Source organism: Paroedura picta, chromosome 7, assembly GCF_049243985.1.
Source record: "Paroedura picta isolate Pp20150507F chromosome 7, Ppicta_v3.0, whole genome shotgun sequence".
Taxonomy (NCBI): domain Eukaryota; kingdom Metazoa; phylum Chordata; class Lepidosauria; order Squamata; family Gekkonidae; genus Paroedura; species Paroedura picta.
Window position 1 is genome coordinate 61,102,811 of NC_135375.1, and position 16,960 is coordinate 61,119,770.

Consider the following 16,960-nt stretch of genomic DNA (forward strand, 5'->3'; position numbering starts at 1 on the left):
CATATGCCAAGCACAGAAGCCTGTGCTCTGTATTATGTCAAAATTAGGGGAAAGAGTTACAATCGTATGGATTACTTCTCTTCATGCGAGTCTAATTCTGCTTCTTTTGAGTCTGAAGGTCTTCTGGCTCCTTGATGGTCAGGATATCTGTGTTGTCAGACGAGCATCCAGCAGACTTGGGAAGCAGGGCTTTGCAACAGTTGGTCTTTAAGTGTCATTTCATATCCTTCCCTTGACATCTGTAATGATGCCACCGTAATTCTGCTTTCATATAGGTGCTAAAAACACAGAGGAGCTGTATTGTTGGTAATTTACACTTTGGTTCAGTGGGAATCCCATACATGTGCTTTCCTCCTCTCTTTTGAATCCAACAAAAGGTCTCAATGAATGGGAGGAAGGCAACTCTCTCCACCCAGAGTGTTGTTTGGGGTGGGGGAGGTCACTTTTCCTCTAGGAGCAGCATTTTGGGCTGCTGTGGTGGTTTAAGAAGTCTTGCTTTCATGGATGGAAATCCCTCCCAACCACTGAAATCACCAGAGGATTGAAGCCTAAATGAAACTATGAAATTGCTGTCTTCAGAGAAATGGACTGTTAACCAGCAAACGTACTTCTGAATAATTCCATTAAGTTTATTTTTGTAATATTGTTCTAGTCTTTCAACTGCTTTCCTGCCAATAGCTCTTTATGTTTTCAACAAAGGAAAATGTTTGCAAATGTGTGTCCTGCAACTCCATTTCATAGACTGACAAAATCACACCCTTCAGACTCAAGGCATTTTCTTTACGAAGTAAAATAAAACAATTGGAATGATGTCCTTTGAAAGAATTCTAAAAGAAAGTTTCTTCTTTGATCACATTTAAAGTTGGAAGTCTTTTAAAAGCTTCTAGTAAAGCCTCAAACTCTACAAATATTAATCAATGTGATGTGATACTACAAGGTTGAAATGAGTTGTGAATGCAGAGGGTGAATACATTGTCTCTTTGCTGTAATGTAATTTGCAGTGCATTGTCTGAAGGATATTATGGGACTTGAGTGTGTTCTGTGTGGAGAACATGTAAATATTGAGGTCTGAATTAATTCAAAACAAATTCTGAATTTGATTACTAGATCACCATGTTTGAGCATTAGGAGCTTTGACAAATGTGACAATATTATGGAAGGTGAGGTGTGGGGGATTGTGCAGATCTGTAATGAAATCTTGGATTGTGTCTGAAGTCTGGCTGTTTGTATATATATGTGCAAATAGTCATTTGGATATCATGGCACAGTAAAGAGCTTTAGGGAACTTACAGCATATGCTGAATTAGAACTACCAACGGGCTACAGGCTCTTGCTCCTCTTATATAAATTCAGGTAACAGAAGTGACAAGTAACTATCACTTACAAAGAAAAATGAATATGGAATAATAAATCTTCACTATCAACTTGGGAATGGTATTAGTGATTTGCTTGCCTCTTATACCAAAGGAGCTCCTTTGACCAGTTCAAAGTGATTGTACAGGCACTTACAGGAAGCTTGAGACTGGTATTATGCTACTTATCTAAGAGTTACATGGGCTTGACAGTAATCTGGTATTGCAGCAGTGCGGAACAGATTTGTCATATTTTATGCTTAAGAAAGTCTAACAATCTCTCTCATGCTCCTTGTGCTTTAGAGTGTAAGCAAGACAAGTGGCTGCTTTGTTTCCAGAGAGCTTTTATCCTTTACTGCATGTTGACATTCACCAGCTTCACACTGGAAGGAAATAATTCTTTTGATTGTCAAATAGAATATAAAACAACTATAGCTGTACTCTGAGGGATAAGAGGGCTAAGAAGAAATTTGGACAATGTGAAAAATAGATGCAGAGTTATCTCATTAGGAGTGGAAACCGAAATGCTCTAAACCCTTGTTCTAATGAAAGAACAGAGGCTTCAGGAAGTAAAACATTGGTTGCATCAGGTGTGCAATATTTTCACTCTTTTATTAAATATAGTGAATAGTCCCTGTAGGTTTTGCAGCTATTCAGAGAAGGAAGGGAAGATCAATTACTCTATGGCTCTTTTGTGTTTTGATGGATTTTTGATACTTGGAGGATTCCGTGGTCTTATGAAGCCTCACCAAAGCACTGCACTCACTTATCCAGCCCTTCTTCATAGTCCCCCATCTTCAGAAGGAGGCTGATTATTATGAAGCACAGGGCCTCTTCATGGCCAGCCCCAGGGTTTGGAATGCCCTCTCCTTCTCCCAGCACAATATTTGGATATCCTTCATATCAGACCAATAGTTAACTTCAGCTGGCTTTTAGTTGGTTGGTGATTCTATTTACCATTATAATTTTTTCCTGTCTTGTGGTTGTAATAGGGCAGTTTGCTTTGATCACATTACTATGGGTTTTTAAATGGGTGTAATTGTTTTATTGTTTTGTGAACTACCACATGAGGTGATAAATATAGAAAACTTTAAAAAGTATAAATGATACCAATATTGTAGCTGCATCCATGAAGCCTGTGTTACATAAAATGAAGTCCCCTTCCGCCACCTACAGGTACTTGGCAGCAGGTATCAATAATAAGCATTGTTCAATGTCCCATTTAATTTTAGAAAAGAAATTTGAAGCATAGGAGGGATTGTGCAGGGAGTTGAGCATCAGTTTCCTTTCAAATGGGTGTGAAAGGACAATATGAATAAGTAGGATTAACTAGTACTAAATAGATACTTTCCCCCAAACTTTAACCATAGGCTATCCTTGTCTTTACACAACACCAGTGAAATTAGGTCAGTGGGAAAAAGCCTCACTTCAGATATTGCACAGCATTATTTTTCACATTGTGCTCCCCTTTGAACCAGATATTAAAGTCAGGTTAGGGGTTGTAGTTGGAACACTGTGTGAGGGTAATGTTTATGTATCCCAACTTTAATAGCTGTGATGTCTTTTCAAGAGAAATTATGAATTGTATAGTTTGCAGGTATACTGACTGAGCTTGTCCTGGGAATGCAAAATGTTCCCCTGAACTTTGTCATTAACTTTCATTGTGATGTTCCAGTGTTCACGGGAGTGATTGTGTGGTATTTTATTTTGCACTTCTATAATTGCACTGGGAAATGCAATGGAGGATCAAGGATATTTGATCTTTTGAGTCCTAGGGCCCTTTCACAGATAATGTACTTTTCAGGTCACTTTTCAGTTGGATTTTATTGTGTCAAATGGGAAGATCCACTTACAAGCAACTGCTTAAGTGTATTGAAAGTACATTATTCAGTGTATGTGAAAGCACCATTAGAATTGTGACATGACCGTGGAACAAACTTCATTTCAGCTCCAATATCCCAGTGTTTGCTAGCATTGTATTACAAACTTCAAAGCAAACACTAGATGGAAAAATTAAGATGGAAGCTTCACTAAATCATTTAAGCAAACAGTTTCATAAGTGGCGACTTCCAAACTGTAGACAGAATTTAGACCTATTACAGTTATTGGCCTGTCCCTGGAACAGTAGGGCACTTCATTAACAGTTAATTGCATAACTTTCCAAATAGCTACATACTTTCCAGTTCTATCCAGATGGAGATGGGATAGAATTTAGAGGAAGTAGTGGCAGTGCCTGCATAGTTCCTCAGAAAGCATACCTACCATTTAACAATTCTGAGCCTGAAGCCAGCTGGAAACAGACCAGGTGCTGGTTCTCCTGTTAAGTCTTGGTGGTAGTAAATTTCCTACACAAACCAGACAATCTGTTCCAAATGATCCAAATCATTTGCTATTATACTGATTTATTGAGTATAAATGAATTAGATTAAGTGATTTCAAGAATATTTAGCCATTAATTCTTTTTCTCTTATGAAATGAAAGAATACTGCTTCTTTATGAAATAAATTTATGTCTAATGTGATGAATACTTAACCTACCTGTTCAGTGCATTTTGCTTTTGCCACTGCCATCAGAAACAGTTTTCTATATTGTCCGGGTGTTTAGCAAGATTTCAGAGAAACTGTTTTCACATTAGATAAAATGTAGCCAGCTGACTTACCCTGTTGTGCACACATTTATTAAAAAACAGCTGTTCTTTAGCCTGTTTTTTCAGCCTTCAGATTAAATGTAATATATTCAACTAGCTTCAAAGCCCATTTATAAAAATGGGGTTTGAAAGGGGAGAAGGGGGAAGGGTAAGGCAGTGGTCCCCGCGCCGGGCCGCGGCTCCCTCTCCCCGCCCCCCCCCCGCAGTAAAAAACTTCCCAGGCCGCAAGCTTGCGGCCCGGGAAGCTTCTTACTGCGGGAGGGCGGGCAGAGGGAATCAGGGCCGTGCCGCGCCCGTGCAGGCCGCGCCCGCGCGGCCCGATCCGCGGGTGTGGCCCGCGGGTGCGGCCCGATCCGCGGGCGCGGCCCGCGGGTGCGGCCCGATCCGCGGGCGCGGCCCGCGGGCGCGGCCCGATCCGCGGGCGCGGCCCGCGGGCGCGGCCCGATCCGCGGGCGCGGCCCGATGCCCTGTCGGTCCCCAGCCGGTTGGGGACCACTGGGGTAAGGGACACGCTGCCACCCGCCCACCCCGTGTCCCAGAGGCTCCTCTGAAACGCGGCCCCGCGCTCCTCCCCCCGAAGCTGAGACAGAACTGCAGGCTCACTCACCGGATTCACGCTGTTCCTGTCTGTGAAGGGGCCGGGCGTGGGCAAGGAGGCCGGGCAGCATGGAGGAGAGGCGGCACCGGAGAGCCGGCTGCTGGCCAGCCCCCTCGCCGAGGCTTTTTTCCGTCTGCTGGCTGGCTCGGGGAACGGCGCAGCTGCTGCTGTTGGGGCTCGGGCGGGCAGCTGCAGGAAGGCAGTTCGGACTCCGGCTGTCCCGCAGCTGCCGGCTGGGTTCGCGGACGCCGCTTCTTGAAGGCAAGTCGAGGTCCAGCTGTCCCGCGGCTGCTGGCTGGCTTGGGGGACGCGGCTGCTGCCGGCCAGCAAGGAGGAAACGCGGCCTCGTAGACGCGGCTGCTGGGCAGGCCCTCCCCCAAGGCTTTGGCGCTGTTTTTCGTCGGCCGCGTTCACCGGTGCTGCTGGGGCTTGAGGGTCCGGGTGCAGGAAGGCAGGGCGGACTCCGTTGGCGGCGGCTTGACGCGGACGTTTTCCTGCTGGTTTTCTGCGGGCGTTGGCTGGCTTGGGGGCCGCCGCCGGCGCTGCCGCTGGGGCTCGGGGGCGCGGCTGCGGAAAGGCAGCTCGGACTCCGTTGGTGATGGCCTGAGCCGTCGGGAGGCGCTTTGCGCCTCCCGCCGCGTTAGGCCACCGGCAACGGAGCACCCGCCAGCCGCGCTACGCGCGGCTGGCGGGTGGTCCGTTGCCAGTAGCCTAACGCGGCGGGAGGCGCAAAGCGCCTCCCGACGGCTCAGGCCGCCGGCAAGGAGCAACTGCGAGCCGCGCTGCGCGCGGCTCGCAGTTGCTGGGGCTGGGAATCGGAGGGACCAATCGGCAGGCGCTGCGCGCCTGCCGATTGGTCCCTCTGAGTGTCTGTCCAGAGGAAGGGTCGAATCTGGACCCTTCCTCATCACGGACACATCCCGCCCTAGAACCCCTTAGCCTTTTATTTAGTCCGTGGCGCCCGCGGCGCCACGGGCGGTTTAAAGATCATTATTTTGCTGTTTGAATTAAATGATGCAATACAGTCATGAAATGGAATTAGATGTCCTAAAGTAATTTTTCTTTCTTCCTTAGGGGTTTTTATCCTTCATGAGTGCTCCATTGATAGGTGCTCTGTCTGATGTCTGGGGAAGAAAGTCTTTCCTCCTTGTTACGGTTTTCTTCACTTGTGTTCCAATTCCCTTAATGAAGATAAGTCCATGGTGAGTGGCACAAATGATGGAAGGAGCGGTGTGCTTGAGGGAACTAGAAGAGCAGTCTTACAGAAAAAGATGGTGGGCAAAAAGAAAGCAATTTATCTCATGGCAGGGTTTGGTCACTGTTATTTTGTTTGTGATTTTATTTTACTCTTGTTCTAAAGTTGTGATTTGTAAGTTGTAAGCCACCTTGAATCATGAGGAAAGGCAGGAAATACATCTTCAGAGTAATTTGTTTTAGTTGGAATGTTCAAAATTAAGTATTTAATTAAAGGTTATTGTGGTATGTTCATACATAGTCTTATAAGTTTATTGCATAGTTGCATTACATATTCCAAGATGTCTCTTAATTTTACAGGTGGTATTTTGCTATGATTTCCGTATCTGGGATTTTTTCTGTTACATTCTCTGTGATATTTGCATATGTAGCTGACATAACGCAGGAACATGAGAGAAGCACTGCTTATGGACTGGTAAGACACTTTCTTAAAATACTGTTGTTCCAGAAATATGGGTCTGTCTGACTTCTCTGGTATGCTACAGGGCTCATAGGTAAGTCCTAATTTTATTTTATTTATGCAAGGTTTTCTGTGTTGCTTTCCTTCCATAGGACCCAAAGCATCGTAAAGACATTTTCAAACATACTAAGCAGTAGAATTTAAGTAATCAATGCATAACATGGTCTTGAGTTGTTATGCTTCACTGTATTGGCTTATCTTACGCCAAGCCTACCTATAGGCAGGCAACTGAGATGATGTAGAGCTGGCAAGATGTTCTCATAGTGATTCCCTTTCCTTGCTCCAGAAGCTTCTGCTTAAAAATTGAAGTTATTAAAAATAAATAAATGCAGTTCTTTCTTGTTTAATTGTAATGAAGCATACATTGTGCTTTGAGGCAAAGTGTATAGTCACCTGTCGCAACTATGGCAACATCAGGAGAACCTTATCAGTTAATGCATTAAAGAGGAGGAACTGAGTACCTACTTTGTTCTTTGACTCACAGCCAAGAAACTGGATCTTGCAAAGATAGAATGTTGGGCAGTCATTACATTTGGTGTAGGGTGACTTCTGTTGAGATGTAGACCAGGACCAAATGACCTACTGAATACTTTGAAGTTCTTATTCCTTAGTTGAGGGTGGGTTGGAATTTAACTTATAAATAATAATGTTCTCCTCCTTGAACCTGGCAATTTAGAGAGAAGATGACAGTTGGCCAACTTGATATGATATATGTACTATGTGTTTCTTTAGGTTTAGTGTTCTGATTGCTGTACTAAAGGAACTGTAATCTGATTCATTGTTGTATGTTTAATAGGCCATAAATGGACCCAAAACTCTGAAATTGTGAGGTGAACTTCATTAGTGAACACTTGGTTTTGAGAAATCATAGAAGATGCATTTCAAAGCTTGTAAAACGAAATTGCTCAAGAGAATATCCACAAAGCTGAGTTATAATGGAATTGTCCCAGATTGAGCCAATACCAAGACTTTATACCAACTGGTTTAGTTACAATCGTCTCCATTTGATTTCCCTGTGCTGCTAGTGACAACTTTATTTTGTAAGATGCCTTATCCCTCCCTTGAGAAGCCAACCATGCAAGGACTATTGAGGATTAACTATGTGCCTGTCATTTAGTGTGTAGAACTGATGTATGGATTCTACTTAGCATCCATATTTTGGTTTTAGAATATCCACAGGCCTCTTTCTGAGTAAGGATGAGTATCCATAGTTTCTCGTGGCAGTACATAAGATAAGCTGCTTATTACTGGCCAAGCTTCCCTTTCAAGTGCACGTGTAGTGATTGATTCAGTAGGAGGGTAATATGTGATGAGTTCACAGTGATGAGAAGCTTGGAGGGATTGACTCGCAAAAATGAAATGAAAACGTAGGTTCATTTCAACCTAACTTGAGCATTCTAGAGAAGAAAAAACAGGTGTTATTTGATACAAATTATGCTTGTGATCGATTTACATACCTATTTACTGAAAAGGTGACAACCCTGAATGTAAGATTACCTTATATACTCGCATATAAGCCGACCCGCATATAAGCTGAGGCGCTTAATCTTACCACAAAATCTGGGCAAACCTATTGACTCGCATATAAGCCGAGGGTGGGAAATGCAGCAGGCTGCTGGTAAATTTACAGGGTGGCCTAAGTGCTTAATCCATGCTCAATCATCACAGGCTTTCCCATCCAGCCTCTCTCCCAACAAATACAGAAAAGTCAAGAGGATGAATAGCTGCTGGTTTTTGTACCCCACTTTTCACTAACCAAAGTAGTCTCAAAGCAGTTTACAATTGCCTTCCCTTCCTCTCTTGATGCCAGACACCCTGAGAGAGCACTGACAGAACTGCTCTGTGAGAACAGCTCTGACAGAAGAACCAAATAGTGCCCCCCATGCCAGCAAACCAGAGCAGAACAATAGTACCCAAAGTTCGCAACCTACTCCAAGTACAACAGCTACCAAACTGGGGGCCACAGTGCCCCCCAGAACAAAACACTGAAAGAAAGAACTGTAAAAATCAAATTTTAAATCCCAAAGCTTCCCTAAAACCCACCCCACCCCCAGAAACCAAAAGAATAGTTTGGAAGAAGTGATTAGGAAAAGAAGGGGGAAAATATCAGAATCCCTCAGCCAAACCATTGATTTCCTACAAGCTACCAGAGTAAGCTTTCAAGATATTTGCAGAAGGCAATGGTTAGCTGGAAGCAATTAGCTCACTTGCAAAGAGCTTAGTTTTTAAGATCTTTGCAGAAGGCAATGGTTAGTTGGAAGCAATTAGCTCATTTGCAAAGAGCTTAGTTTTTAAGGTCTTTGCAGAAGGTAAAGGTTAACTGGAGGCCACTAGCTCACTTGCAAAGAGCTTAGGTTGCAGATGCAATGCTGTGAGTGGCTGGCTGGGGGCAGGCTGTTAATCAATTACCCGCATATAACCCGAGGAGGTCTTTTAAGTGCTAAAAACAGTGCTGGAAAACTTGGCTTATATGTGAGTATATATGGTGCTCCTTAAAAATTATATGCAACAATGTATTTGATGTAATTGTAACTTGCATATGAAGGTGAACCCCTTCCGCTTTTTAGTGACATACTTGGAAAAAACTTAGTCTTCCATTTGCCTAAACACAATGCCTTTCTCTCTTCTGGAACCCTTGAATAAAAGCAGAGAAACCTTCCAGCCCTGCCGCTGGATGCTGTGCCTAGAATTAGAATGTTGCAGTAACTGTGAGAAGTCTGTCCTTTGTTAGGAAATATGGCTGCACCAAACAATGACTCTTTATGAAGCACATAATGTCACCCAGACATAGTAATGTTCTTTTGATATGTTGAAGTTTTGTAAAGTTGTTTCTTTTTCAGTTCATAATCTCCATGGTAACTCCTGTATAGGAGCATTCAGGTGTTTGAAGAGCAGCATGTGAAAACATACCATCTCATCAGTAGGAGGAAGACTGGTTAAACAATTATATGCTGTAGTTTCCTGCCCTTCTTGGCAATTAAATATATGTTTGGCCTGCTGACTTGGTTTTTCAATCCTTTAGGGAAATTTTCAGTCTTCTAGTGCAGTGGTCCCCAACCTCCGGGCTGCGGCCCGGTGCCGGGCCGCGGCTCCCTCTTCCTGCCCCCCCGCAGCGAGAAGCTCGCCAAGCCGCAAGCAAATCGGCCGCCAAAGCGGCCGATTAGCTTGCAGCCTGGCAAGATTCTTGCTTCGGGAGGGGGGGGGAAGAGAAGCTTGCCGGGCCGCAAGCTAATAGGCTGCTTTGGCGGCCGATTTGCTGGTGGCCTGGAGGGGCAGGGAGAGGGAGCCGCGGCCGCCAGCATGGTGGTGGCGCAAACGCACACGTGCAGACTGCAGTGCATGCGTGTTTGCGTCCAGCAGGACCGCAAATGCGCACGCGCGGCAGTTTTGCGCATGCACGCATAGTGCTGCCGTGCGTGTGTGTTTGGGCCCCTGCCGGACGCAAACGCGCACGCGCGGCAAGTCCGTGCATGCACGTTTGCGCTGGGGCTGCCATGCGTGCGCGGGGCTGCGGGCCGCCCTCTCACTCCACTCTGGCACAGCGGTCCGCGGCAGCCGGAAGGTTGCGGACCACTGTTCTAGCGAATGTTGCTGCCTTTGATGCACATAACTTCTTATCCATGCAAGAGATGATTTTCTGTAATTTTTGTTTAAAGATATTGTTAAAGAAGACATGTAAAACCCACCCTATGTCTCCCTGTCCAGCCATTCTTGCTGCCATCTCCCTCCCTTTATTTAATGTCTAAATGCTTTGGCTCGGATCCAGAGAGCAGCAAATCTAACAGTAAGTCTTTACTAATTCTTCCTTCTCATTGCAGCCCCTTTCCACTCCCAAAAGTCACTCTTAAGGAGTGGTATGAGTTCTAGCTCATGTATGTGCATGCTGCAATAGAAAAAAAGAGTAGGCAGATATATCAGATTCTCTCCCCCTCCCCCCACCCATGAGCTTCTGTTTGGTTTACACAAGATACTATGCAAGAAGCACAGTGATTGGCACCAACTCCCTCTGCAGTCCCATGTCTTCCTTCCCATGCCTCTCAGAAATGGCTTGGGGGGGAGGGGGTTCAGGGTATGCCAGTGCAGAGGACTGCAGTGAGGGAAAGGAATTGGAAGAAAAACGTGTTTCCTGAATGGATACCAGTTTCGAGTTCTCAGGATCAAAAACTCTGGGTTTACCATACAGTTGAGTGCAGAGGTTAAGTGTATGCCTCTCCTTTATACCCCTCACCCTCATAAGTAATAGAGGAAGGGGAGAGGGCACAGCAGTATATTTATATACATATACATTTATAAACTGTTTTTCTCATTAAGACTCTGCTGAGACTCTGCTGGAGTTCTGCAAATACACGTTTCTGTTGCCATAGCCTGTTTTCCAGTTTGCCTGCTTAGATTTAGACAGAATAGCTTATAGATGTTAGTCCCTTTCCATATTCTTTCCTGAGATTAATCAGCCCCTCTGGTAATTCTGACTTCTCAGGCAGAGAGAATATACACAGGTTCCTGCATACTTGCACATCTAGAGCAAATGAAAGCCAGTCTTCAAAAGGGAAAGGGTTCAGAGTCCCCCTTCTCATCAGTACAACAGCCCCAATCCAGTTAAATCCAAAAGAAGAAAATGTGGCCAAGTGGGACATTCAGCTACATATCTCTAATGTTATTCTAGCTTAATCTCCAGGGGTATTTTAAATATTTGTATTTTTTCCTTCTTCTGATTAGCAGAATGGCTGAAATCAAACTTGAAAACTAATACTAAACTCACATCAACAGAAACAAAAATACTAAAACAGTACTTAAGGGAAGAGAATGTTGTATGCAACCTGGGAATGATAAAGTGGTGAGAGCAAGTTTTGGGAAATATTAAAAATGGCAAATCTTCACAAAGAATTGAAAAGAAGGATCAAATATAAAATTAAATATAAGGGTTTTGAATTCTACATAGCAGTGTTCAAACAAGAAAATACAAGGCTGCAACAGAATGCTTTCTCTAATAGACTCTTGAAAGAAAGAAAAGGTGAAAAAGACCAAGTGGTAAATAAATAGCTACAGATTCATCCAGTGCATTTGGGGTTCTTTACATAAAGTTTTAAATAATTCAGAATAAAATGTTAAATTTGAAATGGCACAATAAATGAGAAAAAATGCTTGCATACATCCCAGGTGCTTCTACCTTACATGCAAGACAATTCACAGTAAACTCAGAACTGGAGCTACGGTATTCACTACTTAAGTTTTAAAAAGGAAATTCACAAACCAGCTAGAATTGGGATTGGAAACACAAAGGAAGCATAGTGGGCTCATGCAGGAGAAAGTACTTTCTAAAAAGACTCCTGTCCACCCCCTGAGATTTGGGACTCCACAAGCTGTAGTGCTACCATTTTTTGTTGCTTTTTTGAAAGACCTGTTGAGGCCCATGTGTATACAGCCAAGGGTGCTGTAGTAGGACAGCAAAGCAAGGTAGCTGGACAGCAAAGCCAACTTATACAGTGGTGAATAGGATTTCACTGGCAGGTTCAGAGTTTGCCGCTCTTCCAGTCATGTGACCCTATCACCAATTGCATGGTTGCGTCTGAGTGGCTCCCTACTGCTGTTTGGGGGTTAAAGGTGAGTCCTAGGTCTGGAAAGCTTAAAAACCAGTGCCCTGGCATAAACTGAGGTCAGATTGTTATATAGTTTAATGTAAGGGACCCCAGCTCAGTATTAGAATGCCTAGTTTGAATAGATAACACTCCAGGCTCACTCCTGGCATTTCCATCTACAGACATCTCTTTATGAGGCTTTTGAGTGCTGCTTCCAGTTATAGTAATTGATATTGAACTAATGGTATAACTTGAGACTGCTTTCTAAACAAGATACTGGAGTTCATTGTAAACGTTCTGCAGTGTTAGTATGTGACAAACTTTCAGCCCATGTGTATATTGTATTCCTGTTGGTGCTAAATATTTTTTCAGTAAACAAATTCACTTGCTGTATTTAATGAATAAGGCTTCTTTTGCTATTGATAAATTCCAGTTTTTCATATCAGTGTTTGCTAAGACACACATGAAGCTGAGTTGTTTCTGTTTTCAAAATGCAGCTAGAGGAAAATGTGCCTGTGTGTGTATTGGGGTGTTAAGGCTTTTCTTTCATTTGATATGTAAAAGGTAACTGGGCTCTGGCATGGGACATCTGTTTTTACTTTTGGGTCAAAGGTTAGCAAAGCATTAATATTTCCAGTTGCCCTTACAGCAGCAGCATGGCAGAGAAAGAAGCACATGCAGTATAAAATGGTGAAGCCCAGCTCCATCAAACAGGGCACAGATCAGTGGTAGGGATTACCCAGCTGCTTTGTCCTTTGAACTGCCGACCTGAAGGCAACTGCTGTTAATGTTAGATAAGCAGGAGAAAAGCAGTTGCAGTTCTGGGTTTAAACCGCAAGGTCCTGTACAACCTACTGGTTTTGTGCAAAAGCCCCCCAATTGTGGCACATAGCAAGAAGTTTAAAAACCAAAAAAGCACCAAGTTTGAACTTTCACTGCTGCAGTATGTTTATAGTGCTCTTGCATATAGAGCTGCCAAGCTTACTTATTTCTGGCAAGAAGGATACTTGTGATACCCTTCGTGAAGAGACTGAAGGAGGAGCTCGTGAATGTGAATGACAGCATCTTAAGCTGAACATTTTGAAAAATCTGAATACTTTTTAATTTCACTTTTTGTTTTGCTTTGAAATGTTAATGAAAGGTTTTAAAATGTATCAAATACAAATGGTTTTTAAGAAATTGAGTTAGCTGACTTGTGAAGGACGTTTCTGTATAATTCCCAAGATTTAGATATTTGTGCATGTCTTCGCTATTTTCTCTTGATATAAATTCTCTGTCAGGTTAACAAGGCAGAAGTTTTCTCTTGAGGCCAGTCTTTTTCTACTGATAAATTGTTTATATACTTTTTTAGTCTTTTCTGCATATTTGGCTGATCTTATATAGTGAATGCATGCAAATGTAAGGTCATAAAATTGATAAATCATGGACATTTTTTATTGTTCAAAGAGCACTTTTTCAATTCTTTTCCTTGTAATGCAGTATGATTCAAATGCTTTTGATTTCATGTTTAGGTATCGGCCACATTTGCAGCAAGTTTGGTGACAAGTCCTGCCATAGGAGCACACCTGTCTGATATATATGGAGATAGCTTGGTTGTGCTAGTGGCTACAGTAGTGGCTATTATAGATATCTGCTTCATCCTGCTGGCTGTACCAGAATCTCTGCCTGAAAAAATGAGACCACTTTCATGGGGAGCACTTATATCATGGGAACAAGCAGACCCATTTGCAGTAAGCTACTGTTTATATTCATTACCATTAAAAAAAACTTTTTGTTCTTTAGACTACACATATATTTAAAAATCCAAGGGCTTCAAAGCAGCATACATTGTTTTCCTGTTCTCTGTTTCCCCCCTGCAGCATAGGTTAGGCTGAGAGAGTCACTGCTGTAAAGTGCGTGGGGTACTAACTCAGGGGCTGGTAGAACCTTGGTCTTCTAGTTTCCGGTTTAGCACTTACACCATACTAGTTTTCCAAATATCTGTATAGCAGTGCTTATGAGCATCAAGTAAATTAGATGTCCATTGAGAATATCTCTGAATATCTCTGGCCCTTGCTTAGCAGCGACTCTTTATTTGCCACAAGTGTTATTCAAAGAGGCTGTCTGGAAAGAGGGTGTGTGGGGGGTTATTAGCATAGGAGACTGCGTGAGAGAAAGCAATGGAACAAAAAAAAGACCCTTTATGTGGATTGTCCCTGTGAGAACTCTCAAGTAAACACACAATTTCTTCAAATTAAAGACTACTTTGATTAACAAAGAAAATGAGAAAAAAAGGTTCATTCAGCAAAAACACACAACATTCAAGAGCTAACTGGAAGGGCATGGGGATAGCATTTAAGTGGGGGATAGCATTTAAGGGATCATTGATATTTACCAGTCCTGGAGAGGTCCGTGGAAGCAGCAGGTCTGTAGAGAAACTGCCAGTGTTTGTTCCATGAAGAAAAGAAAAAGAATTCCACATGTGGGGTGTTTCTGGGTGGTACCAAGACCACAGTGAGATGGTTTTCAGGCCAAGTCCTTATAGTAAAATTGAACCCAGAGGCTGGTCCTTTCCAGGGGGGAAATTTTTATTGAACAACATGTGCCTTACCAGCATGAAACAAAGCTTTGGGCCCTGGCTTAATTATGGCTAATGGCCCTTTTGATGACTCAGGAAGACTTGAAGGTGGCACTAAGATGACATGATTAAGTTGAAGAGGAAATGGTGCTCGTGCTTATGCAAAAGAGAGTTTGAAAGTAAATGCTTGCTTGAGTTGCTAATCATAGAATCATAGAATAATAGAGTTGGAAGGGACCTCATGGGTCATTTGGGCCAACCCCCTACATTATGCAGGACACTCACAACCCTATCGCTCATCCACTGTAACCTGCCACCCCCTTAAGGTTTCACAAAATCGGCCTCTCTGTCAGATGGCTATCCAGCCTCTGTTTAAAAATTTCCAAAGATGGAGAACCCACCACCTCCCGAGGAAGCCTGTTCCACTGAGAAACTGCTCTAACTGTCAGGAACTTCTTCCGGATGTTGAAACGGAATTTCTTTTGATTTAATTTCATCCCATTGGTTCTGGTCCGTCCCTCCAGGGCAAGAGGGAACGACTCTGCTCCATCCTCTATATGGCAGCCTTTTAAATAATTGAAGATGGTTATCAAATCCCCTCTCAGTCATCTCCTCTCCAGGCTAAACAGACCAAGCCTGGAGTCATCCAGCGATGTTTTGCATTAATCCTGACTAGTCCATTTGATTAAGTTATTATTATTATTTATTAAATATCTATACTACCCTCCCAGTTTGGCTCAGGACACTTTACATAATAGATTAAGTTAACAGTGATTTAAAAGCAACATAATAACATCACAATAGCCATATAAAAATGTAATAAAATATAAATAACGACTTAAAAGTGTATGGCAATAGCTAGGATTGGGCACTTTGACACCCGAAGTGGCCGGTCGTTTTCACCGCAGTCAGCACTGTACCGCAGGGGGGAGGGGAGGGCATCAGCTTGAGAATACCGAGCTCTCTATCTCGCTGGGTTTTTCCTCTTCACTGTCACAGTTTCTCTCAACATCCCATGCAGTCCGAAGCATGTTGTGCTCTCATTAGGCTGCTTGTTGTGGTGATGGAGGGGAGAGAAGCTACCCTTTTTTCTACTAGCATCACACAAGTTGGTGGGAGTGGCTTGTGTGGAATTGTACTGAGGTAAACTAGGAATTTTCCCCTTCTCCTAAATCTTCCTCTCCAGGATACTACATAAACTTTTTAGGCATCAAGTAATTTCTTCATTTTATTTTTATTCTCCCCAACTACCCCTTTAATTTATGCTGTTATCCTCAACATTGCATGTTTCTGAGAATACACTCAGTTTTCATAAAAAAGAATTTTTTAGTTTAGTATTTTCCTGTGTTCCTTGCCTACCCAAATATATTAAAATTCCTACTTTGAGAGTCGCTTGTTTTTTCCCCCAGCATTTGTGAACTGCCCCGTTTACTGCTTGAAATGGTACTGCTGATACTAATGATGCTCCCATATTCATGATTGTCATGTAATTGTTTGAAAACAACTGAATGATGTCATATTATGGCTAAATATCAGTTGTGTGGATATCAACCACAGGCACTTGTGTCATCACCTGATGAGCGCAATTGAGGGTTTTTGGAATTTTTAATGTGGTTTCATCTCGATGACGGCATTTAATAAGCATAACAAATACTTGCTTTGCACATTTTTAACTCACGTCAAGGAAGATCCAACAGTTAAATATATTAATGGTTGAGAAGGCTCTTTAGTTTTACCTATATTTATTTTTGATAATCATATATTAGCGATTGAAATGACATATACATTATATATTATCATATAAAATAATAGTTTGAAAATCTATTATTCACTTAAAATGGTAATGGTTTGGTGGATCACATGGACTTATGTTTACTTTTTCTTAATTTTTGGCAGTCTTTGAGAAAAGTTGGAAAAGATTCTACAATCTTGCTGACTTGCATCACTGTGTTTCTTTCTTATTTGCCTGAGGCTGGCCAGTATTCTAGCTTTTTCCTGTACTTGAGACAAGTAAGTAACAATATCTTCTGAACATTTTATTATTTCTGCAAAACTGTACCTATTTTTTTTAATTTTAAAATACCATTAAGCAACAAGGAAAATTGTAAATTATCACCACATCATCTATATAATGTAGCCCTATATCAGATGGAACATCGTGAAGAATTAAATGATGCTCCCTAGAATTCATTCAAATTATATGTTATTGCCACAAATACTAAACCATCAAATGACATGGTTTTCTGCTTTAAAACCAGGCATCTTTTACTGCTTCAAGCTGCTTTTAAGAATCAGAAGTTCTGTATGGGGAGCTGTTGTTCTTGGAGGAAAATCTATTCTTGCTAGCTTGAGAAAAGTCACTTCAGTTCCTATATCTCTCCAGCCATGTAGTTATTCACCATTTACAGTTTTAGGCTGTAAATATGCTTTATTTAGATCTTCGTGCACTTTCCAGATTCATAGGACCCATGATGGTCTGTCTGTCCATCTGTTTATTTGCACCCCAAAATGCAAAC

The 16,960-nt window shown here is 42.5% G+C and overlaps 1 protein-coding gene across 2 annotated transcripts in view; it reads left to right on the top strand.

Moving 5' to 3' along the window:
• Window positions 1-16,960, top strand: part of LOC143840993 (hippocampus abundant transcript-like protein 1) — a 44,947-nt gene that overhangs the window by 15,913 nt on the left and 12,074 nt on the right. For both annotated transcript variants that reach the window (XM_077344516.1, XM_077344514.1), the window contains exons 4-7: window positions 5,672-5,799; window positions 6,152-6,266; window positions 13,399-13,617; window positions 16,341-16,454. In XM_077344516.1, coding sequence (XP_077200631.1) covers window positions 5,672-5,799; window positions 6,152-6,266; window positions 13,399-13,617; window positions 16,341-16,454 — 576 coding nt within the window. The remainder of the gene's footprint in view (window positions 1-5,671; window positions 5,800-6,151; window positions 6,267-13,398; window positions 13,618-16,340; window positions 16,455-16,960) is intronic.